This window comes from Callithrix jacchus, chromosome 11, assembly GCF_049354715.1.
Source record: "Callithrix jacchus isolate 240 chromosome 11, calJac240_pri, whole genome shotgun sequence".
NCBI classification, from domain to species: Eukaryota; Metazoa; Chordata; class Mammalia; order Primates; family Cebidae; genus Callithrix; species Callithrix jacchus.
Window position 1 is genome coordinate 72,739,641 of NC_133512.1, and position 19,597 is coordinate 72,759,237.

Here is a 19,597-nt window from a genome sequence, read left to right on the forward strand (position 1 = left end):
GTTGGGCCATACTGTACTGTAGTACTATAGACATTCTTATGTGTCCTTTGCTAAATATATGTATATATTTCTCTTGAGGATATATGTACAAGTGCAGTTGTTGAGTCATGTGTTCAGCTTTATTAGATACTGCCAGTTTTCTAAATTATACTCCCATTAACAATGCATCAGCGTTTCAGTTGCTTTACATTTTTTGGCATCACATAATACTAAAACTTAGTAAGTCAAGGATGCATGTTATAACTTTTAGTATAACTAATAAAAGAATAGCAAAAACATATAACTGACAGGTTAATAGGTAATAGAATGAAATAATAAACTTAGTCCAGAAGAAGAGTAAAACAGGTGATACTGTGATAAATATCAACCTAATATGCTAGTAAGTACATTAAATGTAAATGGACTACATACCCCAATTAAAAGATTAAGAATGTCAGATTGGGGAAAAAAATCTCAAGTAGATACTGCTTATAGAACATATCTTCAATATAAGGACACAAGCAGATTAATAATAATAAACTCTATCATGCAAGCACTAACCAAGCTCATGTAGTTGTATTAACATCAGACAAAGACATAAAGTAACAATAATTATTAGAAATAAAGGATATTGTTTAATGAATAAAGGGTTGCTAGTCCAGCTCCTAGTTTAAAACCTTATGTGTAATTTTTCAGACCCAACCATATGCAGTTACAAAGGCTTTATCTGACAGGCCTAACTGGAGAAAGCTGCCCTCCCTCAATCCAACTTGGTGTATGGCCAGTGCACTGTAGTCCTAGAAATGAGTACTGGTTGTGACTCAGGTCCGGCTGGCCAGCCAAACCCTTATAGATAGTTGCATTCCTAGCCCAGGTTCTTCATTTGGAGGCCTTCAGCAGAGACCTTTCTCAGGTGCCTCTAAACCACTAAAACCACCTTAGCAGGGGTAAGAGGGGAACTTTGAAGACTGCTTTTTCTCCAGCAAAATACTTTCCCACTCCTAGCTCTTCTCTTTCTACTTACCCTTAGCTACTGGATCCATGATACTGCAGGAATCTTTTTGGGAAGCTCCCTTGATAGTGAAGAGAGCACCATATTTTGCTGATTGACCTGACCCTTGGCCAACAGCACCATTTCATGAGGAGAAAATAGAACAGGGACATTAGCACTTTCTCTTGTTTAGCCTCTTGCTTTATAGCATCACAGTAAGTGATTAAAAGCTTGACTGTTAAAAAGTTAACTTTTAAATCTTACTGTTTTAATTGACTGCTCAGACATCTGGCAGCTCAGCTTAGAGCCTAACAGTGGTTAATCCTCCTGGAGGCTATAACAATTCCAAATTCATGTGCCCTTGGTGGTGTAGCCTCAAAATGCATAAAGCAAAAACTGATACTTGAAATTTATTGTATAACATTCACACAGAAAAGAGTACATCTCCGTTCGTTATTACAGAGTATATCAGTATACCTAAGACATTTAACATTACCAACACCTGAGAAGGCTCACTTGAGACACTTCTCAATCACTATGGCTTTCCCCTTTCTTAAAGGTCACTGCTATTTGTGCCTCTAATGAAAGAAATTAGTTTTGCCTGTTTTTAAATTTTATATAATAGAATTATTAGTATATATTTGGCTTCCTTCACTAATATATTGTTAAATATGTTTCTAACCGTCTTCTGCTGAGTATTAACCTACTGTTACCATTTCAGATGTTGTAGAAAACGATTATGAGAGCTTACGTGTATTAAACATTGAAAGAAATGGAAATATCATATATACCTATAAGGTATGTCTGTATTTTTTTATTGTGATAAAATGTACATTTACTGTTTTTAATCATTTATTTTCTCTTTTACAGAATTCTATATTGTATCTTTTTTTTTTTTTTGAGACGGAGTTTTGCTCTTGTTACCCAGGCCGGAGTGCAATGGCATGATCTCGGCTCACCGCAACCTCCGCCTCCTGGGTTCAGGCAATTCTCCTGCCTCAGCCTCCTGAGTAGCTGGGATTACAGGTACGCACCACCATGCCCAGCTAATTTTTTGTATTTTTAGTATCTATATTGTATCTTATTGAGGGGTAATGAATAAACTTGTTGGTATTTAATCTTAACATATGACTTTGTGTGAGATCGAATAAAGTGGTTGAAATTTGGTAGTATTAGGCTGGGCATGGTAACTCACAACTGTAATCCTAACAATTTGGAAGACTGAAGCGGGCAGATCATTTGAGTTCACGAGTTCAAGACTGGCCTTGCCAATATAACAAAACCCCATTTCTACCAAAAAATACAAAAATGAGCTGGGAATGGTGATTCCCGCTACTTGGGAGGCTGAGACACAAGAATCACTTAAACCCAGGAGGTGGAGGTTGCAGCGAGCCAAGATTGTACCACTGCACTGCATCCAGCCTGGGTGACAGAGAGACAGCCTGTTAAAAAAAAAAAAAAAAGAGAGAGAGAGATTTAGTATTATTAAATGTTGCTTCATTTTAAAATAAAACTAAACGAGCACATCTGACATAATACTCAAAGTTTTTGAATCAATGAACAATTTCATTTTCTAGACAAAATATACCAAGTACAAGATGTTTAAACCTAATTAATATGTTAAAATTTTATCCTTGGAGAAAATATTAAATATGATTACCCTCTTCAGATGTAGATATGTTAGGACTTTTGAAGCATTATTATTATTTTGTTTTTAGACACAGGGTCTTGCTCTGTCACCTAGGCTGGGGTGTAGTGGCACAGTCATAGCTCACTGCAGTCTCAAACTCCTGGGCTCAAGTGGATTCCTTGAGCTTCTGCCTCAACCTTCCCAGTTGCTAGGACTACAGGCACATGTAGCATTGTTATTTAGCAGTGTGTTTTCAATGTCAGTGTTCTAATAAAAACTTAACTTTAGTAAGTACACATGAATAATTCAAACAGCCAGTTTGCTTTGCACAGTTATATCACTGTACTTCTTTATAGTAAAAATTACTGTAAGTTGTGTCTTAGAATGTTACATTTAAGGAATTGTGTGAGTCACTGTGTTTTACTTATAAGAGCATTATGAACTCGTCCTAGTCATCTCTATTATCTATCATGTGTATTTTTTCAGAGACATAAATGGAAGTATATAAAGATTTACTCCTTCACCATGCTCAGTCCTACTAAACAGTTCCCCAAACTCACTGAGCTCTATGCTATTTTGATCTGTTTCATTCTTTGAGCCCAAATGACTACCTGAATTGGATTCAGTCCCCCTCTGACAGGTACAGAAAGCATCTTTTAGACTGCTTACTGCTAAGATTGAGTTATTGCAGGTTCGTTTGAAAACTAGTAACATTCTAACTTCCTAAACAATGACATGTAATAAACATCTGGTTAATTTTTTTTAGGATGATAAGGGAAATGTCGTCTTTGGATTATACGATTGCCAAACCAGACAAAATGAGGTAAAAATCACCATAAATGATATATTACTCATTGGTTACTTTACTGCCTTTAGAGTTTTCTTATTTGTCGCCTCCTTTTTCTAGATATAAAATATAATTTTGTTTTCTTCTTTTTCTAAACATTTTATTTGAAAAAACAGAATTGCAATTTGAGGTGTATACACAGATCAGGGTAGTCTTTGGTATGTCCAAAGAACAAAGAAGGGTTGGGGGTTTTATCAGAAAGAGAAATGTTACATATGGCTTTGAAAGAACGCTCATTGGTAATAGGAAAGTTTCCAGGGGCTGGCAAGATCTAATTGGTGTGTGAAACAGTAGGTAAAACTAGTTTTAGAGCCATGGCAGTTTGTTACAGCAGCTACTAGGTAAAGCTATTCTTTAAGTTTATGGCATTTGGTTATTTTGGCAGCTGGCTCACAGGATAATACCTGGGCAGGCACTTGTGCCCCATGTGCTTCTCTTTTCCGCTCCTGATCTCTTGATTTAACTGAATTGAGTATGACAGTAACTCCAATTCATGTAATCAATTTTCACAGTATATGCAACAGTTTATTTGTTGATGGGCACTTATTTGTAATAATTGTCTATTATGAACACTGTTGTATACATAATGATTTGTTTTTTAATTCTTTTGTGTGCATATCTAGGAGTGGGAATACCAACTTTATTTTCTAAAAATTTATATTTCTTTGCTTTTCTTTTCTTCTCCCTTAACTATCTCTTGGTCCTATTGTCTTAAACAAAAAATGCACAGACTATTGGACCAAAAAGTGAGGTGAAGTCTCTTATGCCTTTTAGGTTGAAGTAAAGTAGGCTTAAACAAATTATCCCATATCCTGTAAGAAAGAAGGAGGTCCATTGCCCTCCTTGAGATTTGTGTACTCCCAGGTCATCATATTATAATGACTTCTGGCTCTTTCTGCTTCTGTTTAACCTTCATGTGTCTTGTTTCGCATTATTTCTTAATGATCTAGACATGGAACTCAGCTGTCTTTCCTTGTTTTTCCCCCAAATTACTCGCATAAGGTATTGGTTGATGTGACAGGTTTTGTCTAATTCTGAGAGCAAATGCGAGGGAGTCATTTTGTGCCTATGTAAAAATAATTTAGAATTAAATATTAGATATCATTGAACTTAAATGTCCTTTATCCATTACAAATTTCTCACAGGTCACCTTAGTCTTCAGGGTTCCAGCATGCTACTTGGTTAATTCTCTTTTCCCTTTGTGTACCCCTTTCACCTTTTTTCCTTCATTCACTCACTCACTCATTCATTGATCGAACAAATAAGCATTGAGTGTTTTCACTGTCCAGTGCTAGGGACACAGTGATGATCAACATAAACTCACACTATGCTGTCTAGGGAAAGAGAATAAAATCTCCAGTTTTCAGTGTAATCCTTAGTTTAGTTTCTGTGTGGCATGATCAGTCTGTCTTCTGTCAATCCATTTGTGGTGACTGCTGCTATCTTTTGTGGTTACATTCCTCTCTTCCAAGACTGTGAGCACTTGACAGTGAGGAGCATTTTGCATGCAAATGTGTTTTATCTCCGTAACCTTTAGCTTCCTAAGTCTGTGAGTGATAGGAGTGCAGTGAAGTTTTTCAGTGGATTGATAGTGATAGGTTCCCTCCAGAGTGGCTGTTTTTCAAAAGTTTTCCAGTCCAAAATGTGAAAATTAGTCCAGAAAAAATATTGGCAAAAAGGATGAAATTTAAACTAACTTTAAATCAGAAATTTAAACTAGCTTTGTAAACTGGCAAATTTTGCTTCTGAACCATAGTCACTAAACAAACCCTCCCTATCCCATCTCTTTTCCACATAAGCACAACCCTTACAGCCCATAAGTTTTTTTTTTTTTTAACTGACCTCTTGATGTTTTACTGAAGGAATGGATTTGTATGCCAACTCTAGATAGGCTTTAAAAATTCTTTTCAAGTACTGTATTTTTCCTTAGAAGGGTGCCACCAGAAAAAGATGGTGCCATCAAGAGAAAAAAATCTTCTTCTTGGTAACTGAGCTTCAGGGTGGGATAATGGTGTCTGAGTCTTAATGCTTACCCATCCTTCTCTCAAAGTTTTTATTTATTTTATTTTACTTTTTTTAAGACAGAGTCTCGCTCTGTCGCCAGGCGCCAGGCTGGAGTGCAGTGCCACGATCTTGGTTCACTGCAACCTCTGCCTCCTGGGTTCAAGCAATTCTCCTGCCTCAGCTTCCCAAGTAGCTGGGATTACGGGTTGCGCCACCATGCCCAGCCAATTTTTGTATGTTTTAGTAGAGACGGTTGGTCAGGATGGTCTCGATCTCTTGACCTCGTGACCTGCCCGCCTCGGCCTCCCAAAGTGCTGGGATTACAGGCATGAGCCACCGTGCCTGGCCAAGTTTTTATTTTTTTAATTTGAAAAACTAGTACAGCAATGTCCTGTGTACTCTTCACTCAGTTTCTCTCAATTATTATGTCTTGTGTAACTATAGGATAATATATTAAAACCAATAAATTAATGTCGGTAGAATGTGTGCATATAGTTCTCTATGCTATTTCATCACTTGTGTGGATTCCTGTAATTACCACTACAATAAAGAAAAAGAATTATTCCATCACCACAAGATCTATTGTGTTGAAATTTTACTAGTTCAAACGACCTGTAGAACTCTTACCTCCTTTTAAGTCTCTTTACCTTTCTATGTTTTTGATTGTCTTTGATATTTCCTATATGTTCTTAGGCAATGTTATACTTTTGGCCCCGATTGTTGAACATAATTGAGAAAATACAAAAGGAGAAGGAAAGTCAATTTTGTTTACCTGTATATTTGTTCTTTCTATGGTTCTTTCCGGCTTTCTGATCTTTTAAGATTCCTCTTTTATCATTTACTTTCTCTTTCAAGAACTTTTTTTAGCCATTTTTTTAGGGTAGGTATGCTGATGACAAATTCTCAGTTTCTTCATCTGCGAATGTCTTTTTTTCCTTTCATTCCTGAAGGATAATTTTACCAAGTATAGAATTCAGGACTCGTAGTTCTTTTTGTTTCTCTCTTGAAAAACATGCCATTTCTTCTGGGCTCTCTGGTTTCTCATGAGAAATCTGCTGTCTTCTGAATTGTTCGTTCCCCATATAGGTAAGATGTCACTTTTTTTCTTTGCTGTTTTTTGAAAAAAATTTTTTCTTTCTCCTTAGATTTCTGAAGTTTGATTATACTGTGTCTTGGTGTGGATTTGTTTGGATTTTCCCTGTTTGGAGTTTACTTGGCTTACTGAATCTGTAGTCTCTTGCCAAATTTGGAACATTTTTAGTCATTAGCTAGTATTTCTTCCAATACTTTACTTAAAATTCCTCTGTTTCTCTTCTCTTTTTATGGACTCTTCTAACACAAATGGTAGATCTTTTGTTATAGTCTCACAGATCTCTGAGGTTCTGCTTCCTTTTTTTTTGAGATGGAGTCTCACACTGTCACCCGGCCTGTAGTGCAGTGGTACAGTCTTGGCTCACTGCAATCTTCGCCTCCTAGGTTCAAGTAATTCTCCTGCCTCAGCCCCCAAGTAGCTGGGACTACAGGCGTGCGCCACCACTCCCAGCTAATTTTTTGTTGTATTTTTAGTAGAGACAGGGTTTCACCATGTTGGCCAGGATGGTTTCAATCTCCTGACCTTGTGATATGCCCACCTCAGCCTCCCACAGTGCTGGAATTACAGGTGTGAGCCACAGTGTCTGGCCCTGTTTTCTTTATTTTTTGGATTTCTGTCTATTGTTTTAAATTAGGCGACTTCTGTTGTTTTCAAGTTCACTGATTCTTCTGTCCGCTCCACTATGTTGTTGAGCCTACCCAGAGAGGTTTTGTTAAAAAAAAAAAAATTGGTGATTTTTCAGTTGTGACATTTCCATTAGTATTTTTCTTTATATATTCTATTACTTGCTGAGATTTTCATTTGTTTCAAGGATGCTTATAATTACTTATTGAAACTTTTTTTTAAAGATGGAGTTTCGCTCTTGTTGCCCAGATTGGAATACGGTGGTGCAATCTTGGCTTACTGCAACCTTCACCTTCCAGGTTCAAGTGATTCTCCTGCCTCAGCCTCCCGAGTAGCTGGGACTACGGGCGCACACCACCAGCCTCCCAAAGTGCTGGGATTACAGGCATGAGCCACCGTGCCTGGCCTGTGGAAGCATTTCTATGGTGATGGTTTTTAAATCTTTGTCAGAAAATTCCAGTATCTGCATTGTCTCAGTGCTTGTGCCTATTATTTTCTTGTTCAGCTTGAGATCTTCCTGGTTCTTGGTATGATATGAAATTTTCTATTTTATGTTAGACATTTCGAGTACTACATTAGGAAACTCTGGATCTTACTTAAGTCTTCTCTTTAGCATGCCTCCTCTGATAATATACCTGTTGGGGAATTAGCAGGGTATGGGGTACAACCTCACTATTGCTAGGTTGTGGTGGGGGGAAGGTCCAGGTTCCCTACTTGGCCTACTTGGACACCCCAGTGGGGAGAAGTGCCTTGTTAGAGTAGACAGAGGTAGGATTTCACTCTCCCCACTTGGCTTCCACTGATACCACAGCAGAGGAACAGGATGGGGCAAAGGTAGATGAAGGCCTCATTATCATCTGGTGGTAGTAAAAGTTCTGGCTTCCCATTCAGCCACCTCAGGCACCATCCCAGTGAGGAGGTGGAAAGGGACCTCTTTCCACATGGCTTTGCTGGCATTCTTGGTGGGGAAAGCTCATTACCACTGGGAATGGATGAAAGTTTTGATTTCCTACTTGGTCTTCTTTGATATTCTTCTCACAGAAGGGGGAAGGGTGCCTTGTTATAGCTGGGCAAAGGTGGGAGTCTAAGCTCCTCATACAGCCTTTGCTGGTAGAGGAGGAAGTGGGGTTGTATTTTCTTTCCTGGTGTTTGGCTGGAGTTAGGGTGGTTGTAGTAAAAAAAAAAAAAAGTTTCTCTCTTGCTATGTTTCCCTTTTCCAGTTCCTTTGGCTGGAGAGAATGGGTGTGTGTTTGTTTTTGTGTGCTCCCATCAGTATTTCTGTTGTTTTCTCCTCTTTAGCTCTGAATGTAGGCTATATGACCCAAAAGGAAAACCCAGGGAACTCACTACTATGTCATTAATCAGGACCCGAGGTCCCTAAAGAATCCCTGCCTTCTCTCTACATTTCAGAGTTATATTTGGTTTTTTAAAAAATACATGTCCAGGGTTTTAAAACTGTACTTTGTGGGAGCAATAGAGACAAGTGGGTTGACTCCACTTTGCCCCCTTCCTCTCAAGTTTTAGCGAATGGTCTTACCCTGCAATATCCAAATGGGAAGCAATGTATTACTTATGCACAATTAGGTACACTCCCAATGTTTCCTTCCTCAACCTCTTCCACCTCTTTCTCCCACCTCCTGTCATGTAGGCCTTCCCTGGTAGTACATGCAAGAGTGGACATGAACTAAACTGGTTGCATACAAGTGAATACTTGGCTGGGAATTTGGGACATGGACTCTTCTCTTTTCCACTGGGCTTGGTAATAAGTGAATTCAGTGGGTTGGAACTGCTGTGGGTTTGGGGACTAGAACTTGGAGGTCTACTGTGTGGAGGCTAACAAATGTATTGAACCTGGAAAGCTAGAATGGGTATTTCCAGCTCTGGGTCAAGCCAATACTTAAGTAACACCCTGTTCTGTTCAATTTCATGAGCTACTAATTGTCTTTTTGCCTAAGCTAGTTTGGGGAAGGTTTTTTGATGCTTGCAGTTAAAGGCTTCTGATACTTGCATACCTATTAACCTAGAAATTCCACTTTGAGGTTTTGATTCTACAGAAATACCTGTACAAATTCACATAGGTGTATGTAAAAGGAAGTTCATTGGATTATTATACTACGTAAATGTAGAAGGCAAACTAAATGCCCATCAGTAAGTTTTTGGAAATTGATACAGCTATTCAAGGATTAAGAAGTCTATAAATGTACTGGTACAGAAGGCTCTTCAAAACATATTGTTACATGAAAAAAGCAAGTTGTCAGAATAACACATGGCAGTTATGTTTTGAAAAAACTTGCACTGTCACTCTAAGTAACTACAGAAAATTTGTAAACATGCTTCTTTTTGGAAGGAAGTTGGGATTGGCTGAGTATAATGGACTGTTTATATCTTTTGATCTTTTTTAATGTTTGAGACAGGGTCTTGCTCTGTCACGTGGGCTGGAGTTCAGTGGCACAATTACAGTTCACAGCAGTCTTCACCTCCTGGGCTCAAGTAATCCTTCCGTCTCAGCCTCCCAAGTAGCTTGGACTATAGGCATGCCACCATGCCTGCCTAATTAAAAACATTTTTTTTTTGGAGAGACAGGATTTTGTCATGTTATCCAGGCTGGCTTTGACTTTTTATCTGATAGTATTTGCTTTTTTTTTTGAGATGGAATCTCGCTCTGTTGTCACGCTGGAGTGCAGTGGCATGATCTCGGCTCACTGCAACCTCGGCTTCCGGGGTTCAAGTGATTTTCCTGCCTCAGCCTCCTGCCCAGTTGATTTTTGTAGTTTTTGTGAATATGGAATTTCACCATGTTGACCAGGATAGTCTCAATCTCTTGACCTTGTGATCCACCCACCTTGGTCTCCCAAAGCGCTGGGATTACACACGTGAGCCACCACACCTGGCCATAGTGTTTGCATTTTTAAACACTGAGACTATACTTACATTATTTTATAATTAAAACATAATACATTAAAAATTAAGTGTATGTTCCCATTCTTCTTAGTTATAATTTGGAATTAGATTCTTCTTGGTAATAATTTAGAATTAGATTCTTCTTAATAATAATTTAGAATTCCTCAGTTAGAGCAACAGTAAAAGGAAATGGAAAATTCTCACATAAATTCAGTACCTTATTATCTGAAAATTCACTTTTTGTAATCAGTTGTTCCCTAACTTCCCCAGCTTTTCCCATTGACTTCTAGCTATAGGGATCTGGTGTGTTCTTGATAATTTTTTAGTGTGCAGATACCAGTAACCTTCTTAATACTTAAACTATTTATTGTTTGACCTAGTCTGTTCTCTTCTGAGGTCTAAGACAGTCTGTTTCGCTTATCCCCTGGGTGTTCTTTAAGAGAGACTGCGTAATAGGACTGGTGTCCTCTAGTTCCTCTATCTTGACATCACATCCTACTGCATGGGCATTTTCATTTTCTTTAATATTCAAGGAAATGGAATCTTGCAACATTTTTAACGTTTTAAACAGCAACAAGAAAAAAAAACTAAAGATAGAAGACTACCTTCCCAGTCCTCTAAATATGAAAGCCCTATGGGAGATGTACTTGTGACAGTGGCTAAGATAACTAATGATTCTTTTGTAATTAATTACCTCAGTAATTACAATAGCTAACATTTGAGTGCTTATTGCGCTAAGTGCTTCATATAGATTATCTTGCTTGATCCTCCTAGCAATCCCATGAGTAGATTTTATGATTGCTATTTTACTGATAAGGGGGAAAGAGAAGCTGAATAATTTATTCAAGGTCACACAGCTAGTAAGTGACAGTCAGGATTTGAACCTGGGTTCAGTAGGGCTCCAACATCTATGCTCTTAAACACTATGCTTGATTGTCTTATGGCTCAATATCAGTGCCAAACATGGCTTATGATAGCAAAGTTTTTTTTTGGTAAGAGTGGTCTGGTTTTGGTAAAGAGTGGTCTGTCAGCATAGCTAAACTAGTTTGATTCTTTACTAAAATATTTTGCTCCAGTAGTACTTAGCACAGAGCTTAATGGGAATTTACATTAATACAATTGTTATTTAATATGTGAAACTCTAAATTAAAAAATACTTTCATTTTAATAGCTTCTATATGCCTTTGAGAAAGACTTGGAAGTTTTCAGTTGCTCTGTCAACAGTGAAAGAACTTTGCTTGGTAAGTTGGACTCTTATTGCTGCATGTCAATAACTGAACTACATCTTTTAAGAGTTTCAAAGTATTAGGTTTTTGCAGTATTAAATTACTCTATAATAATGATTTTCTAAGAAAGAAATGTTCTTGGGAAGTTAAGTTTGAAATAAAGAATATGGAGAGCATACCTACAAAAAAGAATGCTTTGCATTCTGCCCTAATCTTCCATTGACATATCCTTTGGGCTCCCATCTGTTTCAGGTATAAAATGGGAAAGTTTAACAAGCCATCACATGGATCAATTGCTAATGGATTTTTTTTCTTTTTCCATTAGCTGCAAGTTTAATTCAGTCTACTAAAGAAGGAAAAAGGAATGAACTTCAACCAGGTAATGAAATTATACTTTTTGGTATCTATGGGTAGATGAAGGTTATTGGTAGGTGATTTTTTTGTACCACTAAATAAAATTTCAAGCATCTTTAGAAACAGCCTTATTGTATCTCAGAATAAAAGGCAAGGGTCATATCAAGTATGAACAAGACTTTTAAAAAGTATTTTTTTCAAGCAAACAGAAAAGTACAGACAGTGATCTAACAGTGACTAGCAGAAGTGTTAAGATGGTAATTAATACCTGTAGGCTAAATAAATGCTGAATTAGAAACCTATAGTCAGATGTTGGTGTAAAAGATTGGGAAAGTCAAGAATGTATTTTTCTTATATCTGGTTAAGTATTGATTAATTAGTACACATTGTAAGTGGTACCCTAATACTAAAGATCAATTCTGCTCATTTACCAAGGCCTTGACTTTATAGTTTTACAGCTATGGGATGCTCCCTTGCCCCTCCTCACCACTTTTTAAAGTGTTGTAAGTCATCCCCCTGTCTATAACTCAATGGTATTGAGTGCCTGCTGGGGGTCAGGCACTATGCATGGTGCTGGGGATACAATGGTGTGTAAGAGAGGTATAGCATCTATTTTCTTGGAGCTTTCAGTCTAGTCCTGGGTTTCAATTGCAAATGCATACATTGGTCAGAGAGACCATATAAATAAGTGAAGCAGATTGAGTGTAAGAAAAAAATCTAGTGACCAACAAAATGTCTTTATTTTTTTCCATTTTTAACATAGAAACCAATAAATACCTTTTTTCTTTAGTGAAAAGAAAAAAATTCAAGAGCTATAGGGACTAGTAGTGGGGTGGGGATGCCCCATGGGAGACTTTCAAGAGAAGAAGTTACTACTGAGCCCTAGCTTTTTGTTGTCACTAGCAAGCTCGGTGGAACTGGCATTTCAATTTATCAAGGGAAGTCTAGAGTTTTTTTGTAAAGAAAGAATTTGTAAATATTGGCTTGACTATATTAAAATCCTACTTGGGACAATAATAACCACCTGTGGGCTGAAGCCAGCCTGTGACTACCATTTTTCAACTTGTGGCCTAGTGAGTCTCCTATCAGTCTCTTGCTATTCTGCTTCCGGGTGCTTTCCACCCATTCTATTTATCTGACACTTAAATTCCTTCTTTTGTTAGCATAGTTCCCACTCATGTATTTTCCTGCAGTTGCATGTGATGGAAAAACCCTTTGTATTTACTTTCCACGTGAGGCTTGTGAGGCACTCCCAGACTTCTCATGATACACATTTCTCCAGAGCCAAGTCTGGATGGAACATTCTTGGTAGCCTCAGTAAAATTGTTTATGGGTTATTTGGTGGGCAGGAGGCTCACCTGAAATCTCATCATTTGTGATGCTCATTCCTACCTTCCCCTTGCCATGATATACTGAGAACAACAACCCCTTCATTCTTCTGTGCCATGTCCTCCTTTTCCCAGTACCATCATCACTCTCTGCTCTTTTTAGAATTAGATGCAAGGCTTGCTTCAGAGGAGGTGGAACTGGAATAGCTTGAGTGAAATATGATCTGGCTGGGGCATAGGTGTCCTGACCCTTAAAACAAGGGTATGGGCAAAACCCCAGGATATGGCCCCAACCTTTGAGCTAATAGACTCCTTTCTCTAAGAGGAACAGTTTAGCTGCTGTGTTCCAGGAGATGGTGAGGGTGGGCATCTGTATAGAACCTTGGGTTGGCTCCTGTGCCTGCCAGTTCTTCTTGTACCTTATATTTTTAGCCTTAAAAATTCTTTATTATGTTGGGAAACTGAGTGGTAACTATATTTTTTACATCTATTTATTCATCATCTATGCTTGACTGTCACACAGAAGTAGTCATACATAGATTCTAAAATTTACTTTCAGGCCAACTTTAAACTTTATTTGATTACAACATTAAAGTCTATTCAGGGATGCTTGCTCAGTCTTGTTAGTTTGATGCACTTGTAATGAGATTATGTACTTGCATCTTTAAAAACATTGGAATGAACATTATTAGTTACTGTATTGGATACCTCACAGCTTACCTTCGAAGCCAGTCACTGTGGCGAGAACCAGCTCTGCCCAGCTGTAATTTGACACTGCCTCATCTCAGCTGCCCTACCTGCTTCTTGCCTTCTGCCCAGGGCCACTGGGAAAATCTGTTTACTCCCTGCACATGTACAGCTTGGAAGTATGATTGGGCATGATGCCCAGGAGAATAACCCGTGACCAATGGCGGCAAGGAGCTGAAAGATAAATGGTCTTCCTTTCCATCTTTAAAGTGGGTAATTGTGAGGTGTACTCTAAGCAGATGAAAATCCAGGGTGGTCACTAATTTGATAATTCCCCATTTACTGGTGTATTTTTCTTTCCTGTTTCACTCTTCTCAGTCCCCTTCGCCAACCCTGGCTAGAATGATCCTAGAGTAATGTTGTTTCCTGAGATAAGTTCTTGTCTTAGTGTGAATTTCCCCATAACTAGTGCCTAAAGCAGGGTTTGAGTGCAGTTAATTTATTTGGGGAATGATACTAGGAAAGGCCATTAGAGGAATGTTTAAACAGAGACCTGAAGGTGGGGAGGGAACAAGCATGAGGCTATGGGAGAGCACATTTCTGACAGATCAGTCAGTATATAAGTGTACTTGGTAGACTTGCTGTTCAAGAAGAGTAAGGAGGTCAGTGAGACAAGTGGAGTGAACAAAGGGCAGAGTGGTAGGAACTGAGGGCAAAGGAAAATAAGTGAGATGCAGATAGATCACACAGACCCAAGAAGGCCATTGTAAAGGTGTGGCCCTCACTCCTAGTAAAATGGGAAGTGATACGGATTTTGAGCAGGGGTGTGATCTGACTTGCTCCATAAAAGGATTGCTGTAGCTGCTCTGTGGAAAATGGACTACAGAAAGGCAAGGGGAGAGCTGGTTGGAGAGCTATTATAGTCTAGTGGCTTGGATTGGTAAAGTGGAACAAGGGCTAGGTAGCTGTCTTTGGATGTATTCAAAAGATAGACTTGTTAAAATTGGCTGCTTGGCCAGGTGCAATGGCTCACGCCTGTAATCCCAGCACTTTGGGAGGCTGAGGCAGGTGAGGTTAGGAGTTTGAGACCAGCCTGGCCAACATGGTGAAACCCTGTCTCTACTAAAAATACAAAAATTAGCTGGATGTGACACATGCCTGTAATTCCAGCCACTTGGGAGGCTGAGGCAAGGAAATTGCTTGAACCGGGGAAATGGAAATAGAGGTTGTAGTGAGCCGAGATTGTGCCACTGCACTCCAGCCTGGGTGAAAGAGTGAGATTCCATCTAAAAAAAAGATTGGCTGCTGGATTTGATGGGAATATGAGAAAAAGATAAGTCAAGGGTGACTCACTCTAAGGTTTTTTGGCCAGAACAGGTAGAAGGGCGTGGGTTGGGGTGTATGTGTATGGAAGGGGCAGGAAAGAAGAGTTTGATTTTGAACTTGATCAGTTTGACATGCCTAATAGACAGCCTGGTGGAGATGTGAGGTAGGAGTTTGGAGATGAGTCAGAAGTCCAGGTAATCGTCGAAGTTGGAGAGACACATTCAGGAGTCATCAATTTATGAAGGTTATTGCTCATCATGGGAGGGTTTCATTTTGTTTGGTAAAGATTTCAGATGATGTAACCAGAAAGCACTATAGGATTTATTGGAATGTTTTATTTGAATGAAGATTTTGGAAAGGTTTATTTTGTCGGTCCATGAAATGGCCTTATAAGCCATTTGATTATAAGATGTAACGGTTTGTCTCCGGTGGTGCTTAACACTGTTGCTTAAAATGAGATTTTTCCACTGTAGATGAGACAAATTGTACCATCTTTTATGTAAACAAAACAGGGTTCTTTGATCCACATACTTTACAATGCTTTTTTTTTTTTAATCAATGGTGCTCCTATTCTTGGCCGTAGAGATGGCAGAGTTAATGTTACTGAGAAAATGGCCTTCCGTAGGAAACCAGGCTCTGGCTGCCCCCTTCATCCTCCCCTGTGGAGTTGCATTTGCCACAAATCACTGCAGATTCCCACGGGGCAGCATTTGGGGTAACTACATGGGTTGGGGGCCCCATGCCACTGAGATTCTCCAGAGCCCTCCTCTTACCATCATAGACATTCAAGTGTCACAGATGCTCTGCAAAGCTGTGATTCGGTTCAAGAGCTCAAATAACCAGAGCTCCTTCAGAATCAGGCCACATTGAACTTCCCCATCCTTGTCACCATTTCACAGCACGTGCCTGCATCACACCACATTCTTTTGCCCACCTCCATTCTCCTTATGTCATGTCTATCCCTCTGCTTGATCCTGCTCTCTCCTCTCTCCTTCTTGTGGTATCCAGATCCTGTCTTACCCTTCAGTGATGGTCTCCCAGTCTCCACTTATAACACTGATAATCTTTTTGAGACAGTGTCTTGCTCTGTCACCCAGGCTGGAGTGCAGTGGCATGATCTTGGCTCACTGCAACCTCTGCCTCCTGGGTTCAAGTGATTCTCCTGCCTCAGTCTCCTGAGTAGCTGGGATTACAAGCGTGCAACGCCACACCTGGCTAATTTTTTGTATTTTTAGTAGTAAGGGGATTTAGTCATGTTGCCCAGGCTGGTGTCGAATTCCTGAGCTCAGGCAATCCACTCACTTCAGCCTCCCAAAGTGTTAGGATTACAGGCATGATCCACTGTGTCTGGTCTCCACTGATAACTTGATTCTCAAAATTCTTTTTTTTTTTTTTTTTTTTTTCCCCCCAAGACAGAGCCTTGCTCTGTTGCCCAGGCTGGAGTGCAGTGGTGTGATCTTGGCTCACTGTAATCTCTGCCTCCTAGGTTCAAGTGATTTTCCTTCCTCAGCCTCCCGAGTAACTGGGACTATAGGCACCGCCATCATGCCTGGCTAATTTTTGTATTTTTAGTAGAGATGGGGTATCCCCATGTTGGCCAGCTGGTCTTGAACTCCTGACCTCAGTTGTTCCATCTGCCTCAGCCTTCCAAGGTGTTAGGATGTGGCATGAGCCACTGCACTCAGCCATCAAAATTCTTAGTTTAGCACTTCATGGAACACTGGGATTTTATGGCTGAAAGGGATTGTAGAGGTAATCTGGTTCTTTAGTCTTTCATTTTATTATGATTATTATTTTTGAAACAGGATCTTGCTCTGTTGCCTAGGCTGTGCACTGACATTATCATGGCTCACTGTAGCCTTGACCCCCCACCCCAGCCAAACTGATCTTCTCACCTCAACCTCCTGAGTACCTGGGACTGTAGGCACACACCACCATGCCCAGCTAGTTCTTAATATTTTTTTCATTTTTTTTTTGGTAGAGACAGGGTTTCACTATGTTGCCCAGGCTGGTCTCAAACTCCTGGACTCAAGTGATCCTCCTCTCTTGGCCTCCAAAAGTGTTGGGATTACAGGCATGAGTACCTTGCCCTGCACATTTTATTATGTTTAGTAATGAAGCATTGAGGCCTAGGAAAGCTGGGTGATTTTCTGAGAAATAAACACCTTGATAATGACAGAACTGAAACTGGAACTGATGTCTCTAGAATCTTAATTCAGAATGCTTCCTTTTTCACTGTGAAAGTACATGGTATATTACTGAGAGAAATTATAATTTGCAAAGGTTTACTCTTGTCATTATGCTAGTAATATTAGTCAAATGTCTGGGTCGCACTCCAGAAGGGAAAAATTACTGAAGAAAGATGTTTTCTGCCTTTAAAGATCTTCCCATTTTAAAGGTGAGAAAATCTAACTGACAGCTGGCTATCTCATTTGGGTACAAATTCCTGCTTAAAAAAAAGGCCAATATATGGTGATTATTTTTCTTTCTTTCTTTATTTTTTGAAACAGAGTCTCACTCTGTTGCCCAGGCTGGAGTGCAGTGGTGCGATCTCAGCTCACCACAACCTCCACCTCCCAGGTTCAAGCGATTCTACTGCCTCAGCCTCCCCAGTAGCTGGGATTATAGGCTCCTGCCACCATGCCCTGTTAATTTCTGTATTTTTAGTAGAGACAGGATTTCACCATGTTGGCCAGGCTGGTCTTGAACTCCTGACCTTGTGATCCGCCCACCTCAGCCTTCCAAAGTGGGGAATAAAAAAAAAAAATTGCATGGAGTGAGTGCGAACAACTTCCTCACTCCCAGCACATTGATTTCTCCCTTGGGATGTTTTCTGCATCCCTCTTGGATTTGTAGAAGGGTCAAAGTCAAACTTTAAAGTGTTAAACTTTAAGAAAATTACCTTTTACCCCCCTGTAGAATAACTAATACAGTAGTATATTTATATTTTCAGAAAGTTCAGACATGTCTGCTTTTGCAAATGATAGAACTGTGATAATTGGGAAAAATGATATCCAGGAGAACCCAGTTTGTCAGACCCTTTCATATGTTGCTCGTGAGAGAGCAAAGTGATATACAGGAATCTTCTATTTCAGAAGCCACTTGTATTTTTAATGTGATGCTTTTTTACGAATACAGAATTATTATAATCTGAAATTTGTCTCCCTTGTATCAACTGTTGTTTCTGGGGCTTTTCAAAGACTTCCCTTTTCACATTTGCATGTCTTGAGTATCCTGTGGTTTTCATAATAAAATGCAACTTCTTCAGGGCTCCTGTGGGTGTGGAAGGCAGGTTCTTTGCTGGGCCAATTGCTCTTTTGGGGTCCTGTGCCACCATACATCCTAGAGAGTGGAACTGGAAACAAATGTACAGTTTAAGTCTTCTCACGGGACTTTATGATGGTAGAATTGTTTTATTAGTTTATAGTCACTGTAGTAGGATTTACCAGAAATTACTCTTCCTCCTTGCTTTGGAAAAAATAATATGTGATATTCTAAGCTTTGTTACTAAAGCCACCTTTTCTCTGTAGGATCAAAGTGCTTAACTTTGTTGGTTGAAATCCACCCTGTTAACAATGTGAAGGTTCTGAAAGCTGTGGATAGCTATATTTGGGTTCAGGTAAGTAAGCATACAATCATCACTTACTCATTAATCAAAAGACATGCAACCTAGAAGAACTGGTGTTTACAAAGTGCTTTCACACTATCATTATCATATTTAATCCTCAGAACAATCTTGTAGACTACTACAGCTGGAAATATCTTCCGTTCTTTCTTTGCAAGCATGGAAATTAACTCAAAGCTAGCTCCTCTGACTCTGTTACACTATCATTTGTTTCATAGTAATGTAATTTCTCATGATAAAATTTCAAATATTAAAGCACATTTAAGGCCAGGGTGGGGTGGGTCACGCCTGTATTTCCAGCACTTTGGGAGGCTGAGGTGGGCAGATCACGAAGTCAGGAGATTAAAGCCATCCTGGCCAACATGATAAAACACCGTCTCTACTAAAAATACAAAAATTAGCTGGGTGTGGTTGTGTGTGCCTGTAATCCCAGCTACTCGGGGGGCATGGGGGCGGGCTGAAGCAGGAGAATTGCTTGAACCCAAGAGGCGGAGGTTGCAGTGAGCCTAGGTCATGCCACTGTACTCCAGCCTAGCGACAGAGAGAGAGAGCAAGAGAGAGGTCCTCCATTGTCAGCCAGTCCTTTCAGCAGCACATTTCCCCACCACTCCATTTCAAAACAAAACCTCCCCAACCATTTAAAGTAAGGTTTAAATGGTCTATGTAATGTAGTTATGTGGTTGACAGATTAAATACCTATGATTAAATGATTTAATTCCTGAATTTATCAACTTCATGAGTTGATGCAGAAACTGCATGTATAATGTGGAATAGTCCCTACTCATTATTTGCAGATTTCATATTTGCAAATTCTCCTACTCCTAAAATTTGTTTGTAACCCTTAAATCATACACTCATAGTACTCGGTTAGTTATTTGCAGATGTATGCTGAGTGGTGAAAGAATTTGTCACCCAACATGCACATTCGCAATTGAGTTTGAACATGGTGATGCCCTGCCTTTTTGGTTTTAGCTCTCATACT

The 19,597-nt window shown here is 39.4% G+C and overlaps 1 protein-coding gene across 12 annotated transcripts in view; it reads left to right on the top strand.

Annotated features, from left to right (window-relative positions):
- GSAP (gamma-secretase activating protein) overlaps positions 1 to 19,597 on the top strand; it is a 251,535-nt gene that overhangs the window by 144,633 nt on the left and 87,305 nt on the right. For 10 of the 12 annotated variants that reach the window (XM_078343041.1, XM_035254005.3, XM_009002580.5 and 7 more), the window contains 5 exons: positions 1,692 to 1,768; positions 3,367 to 3,423; positions 11,241 to 11,310; positions 11,621 to 11,674; positions 18,521 to 18,609. In XM_078343041.1, coding sequence (XP_078199167.1) covers positions 1,692 to 1,768; positions 3,367 to 3,423; positions 11,241 to 11,310; positions 11,621 to 11,674; positions 18,521 to 18,609 — 347 coding nt within the window. The remainder of the gene's footprint in view (positions 1 to 1,691; positions 1,769 to 3,366; positions 3,424 to 11,240; positions 11,311 to 11,620; positions 11,675 to 18,520; positions 18,610 to 19,597) is intronic. The other 2 variants (XM_035254010.3, XM_035254009.3) reach the window with 1 other exon arrangement.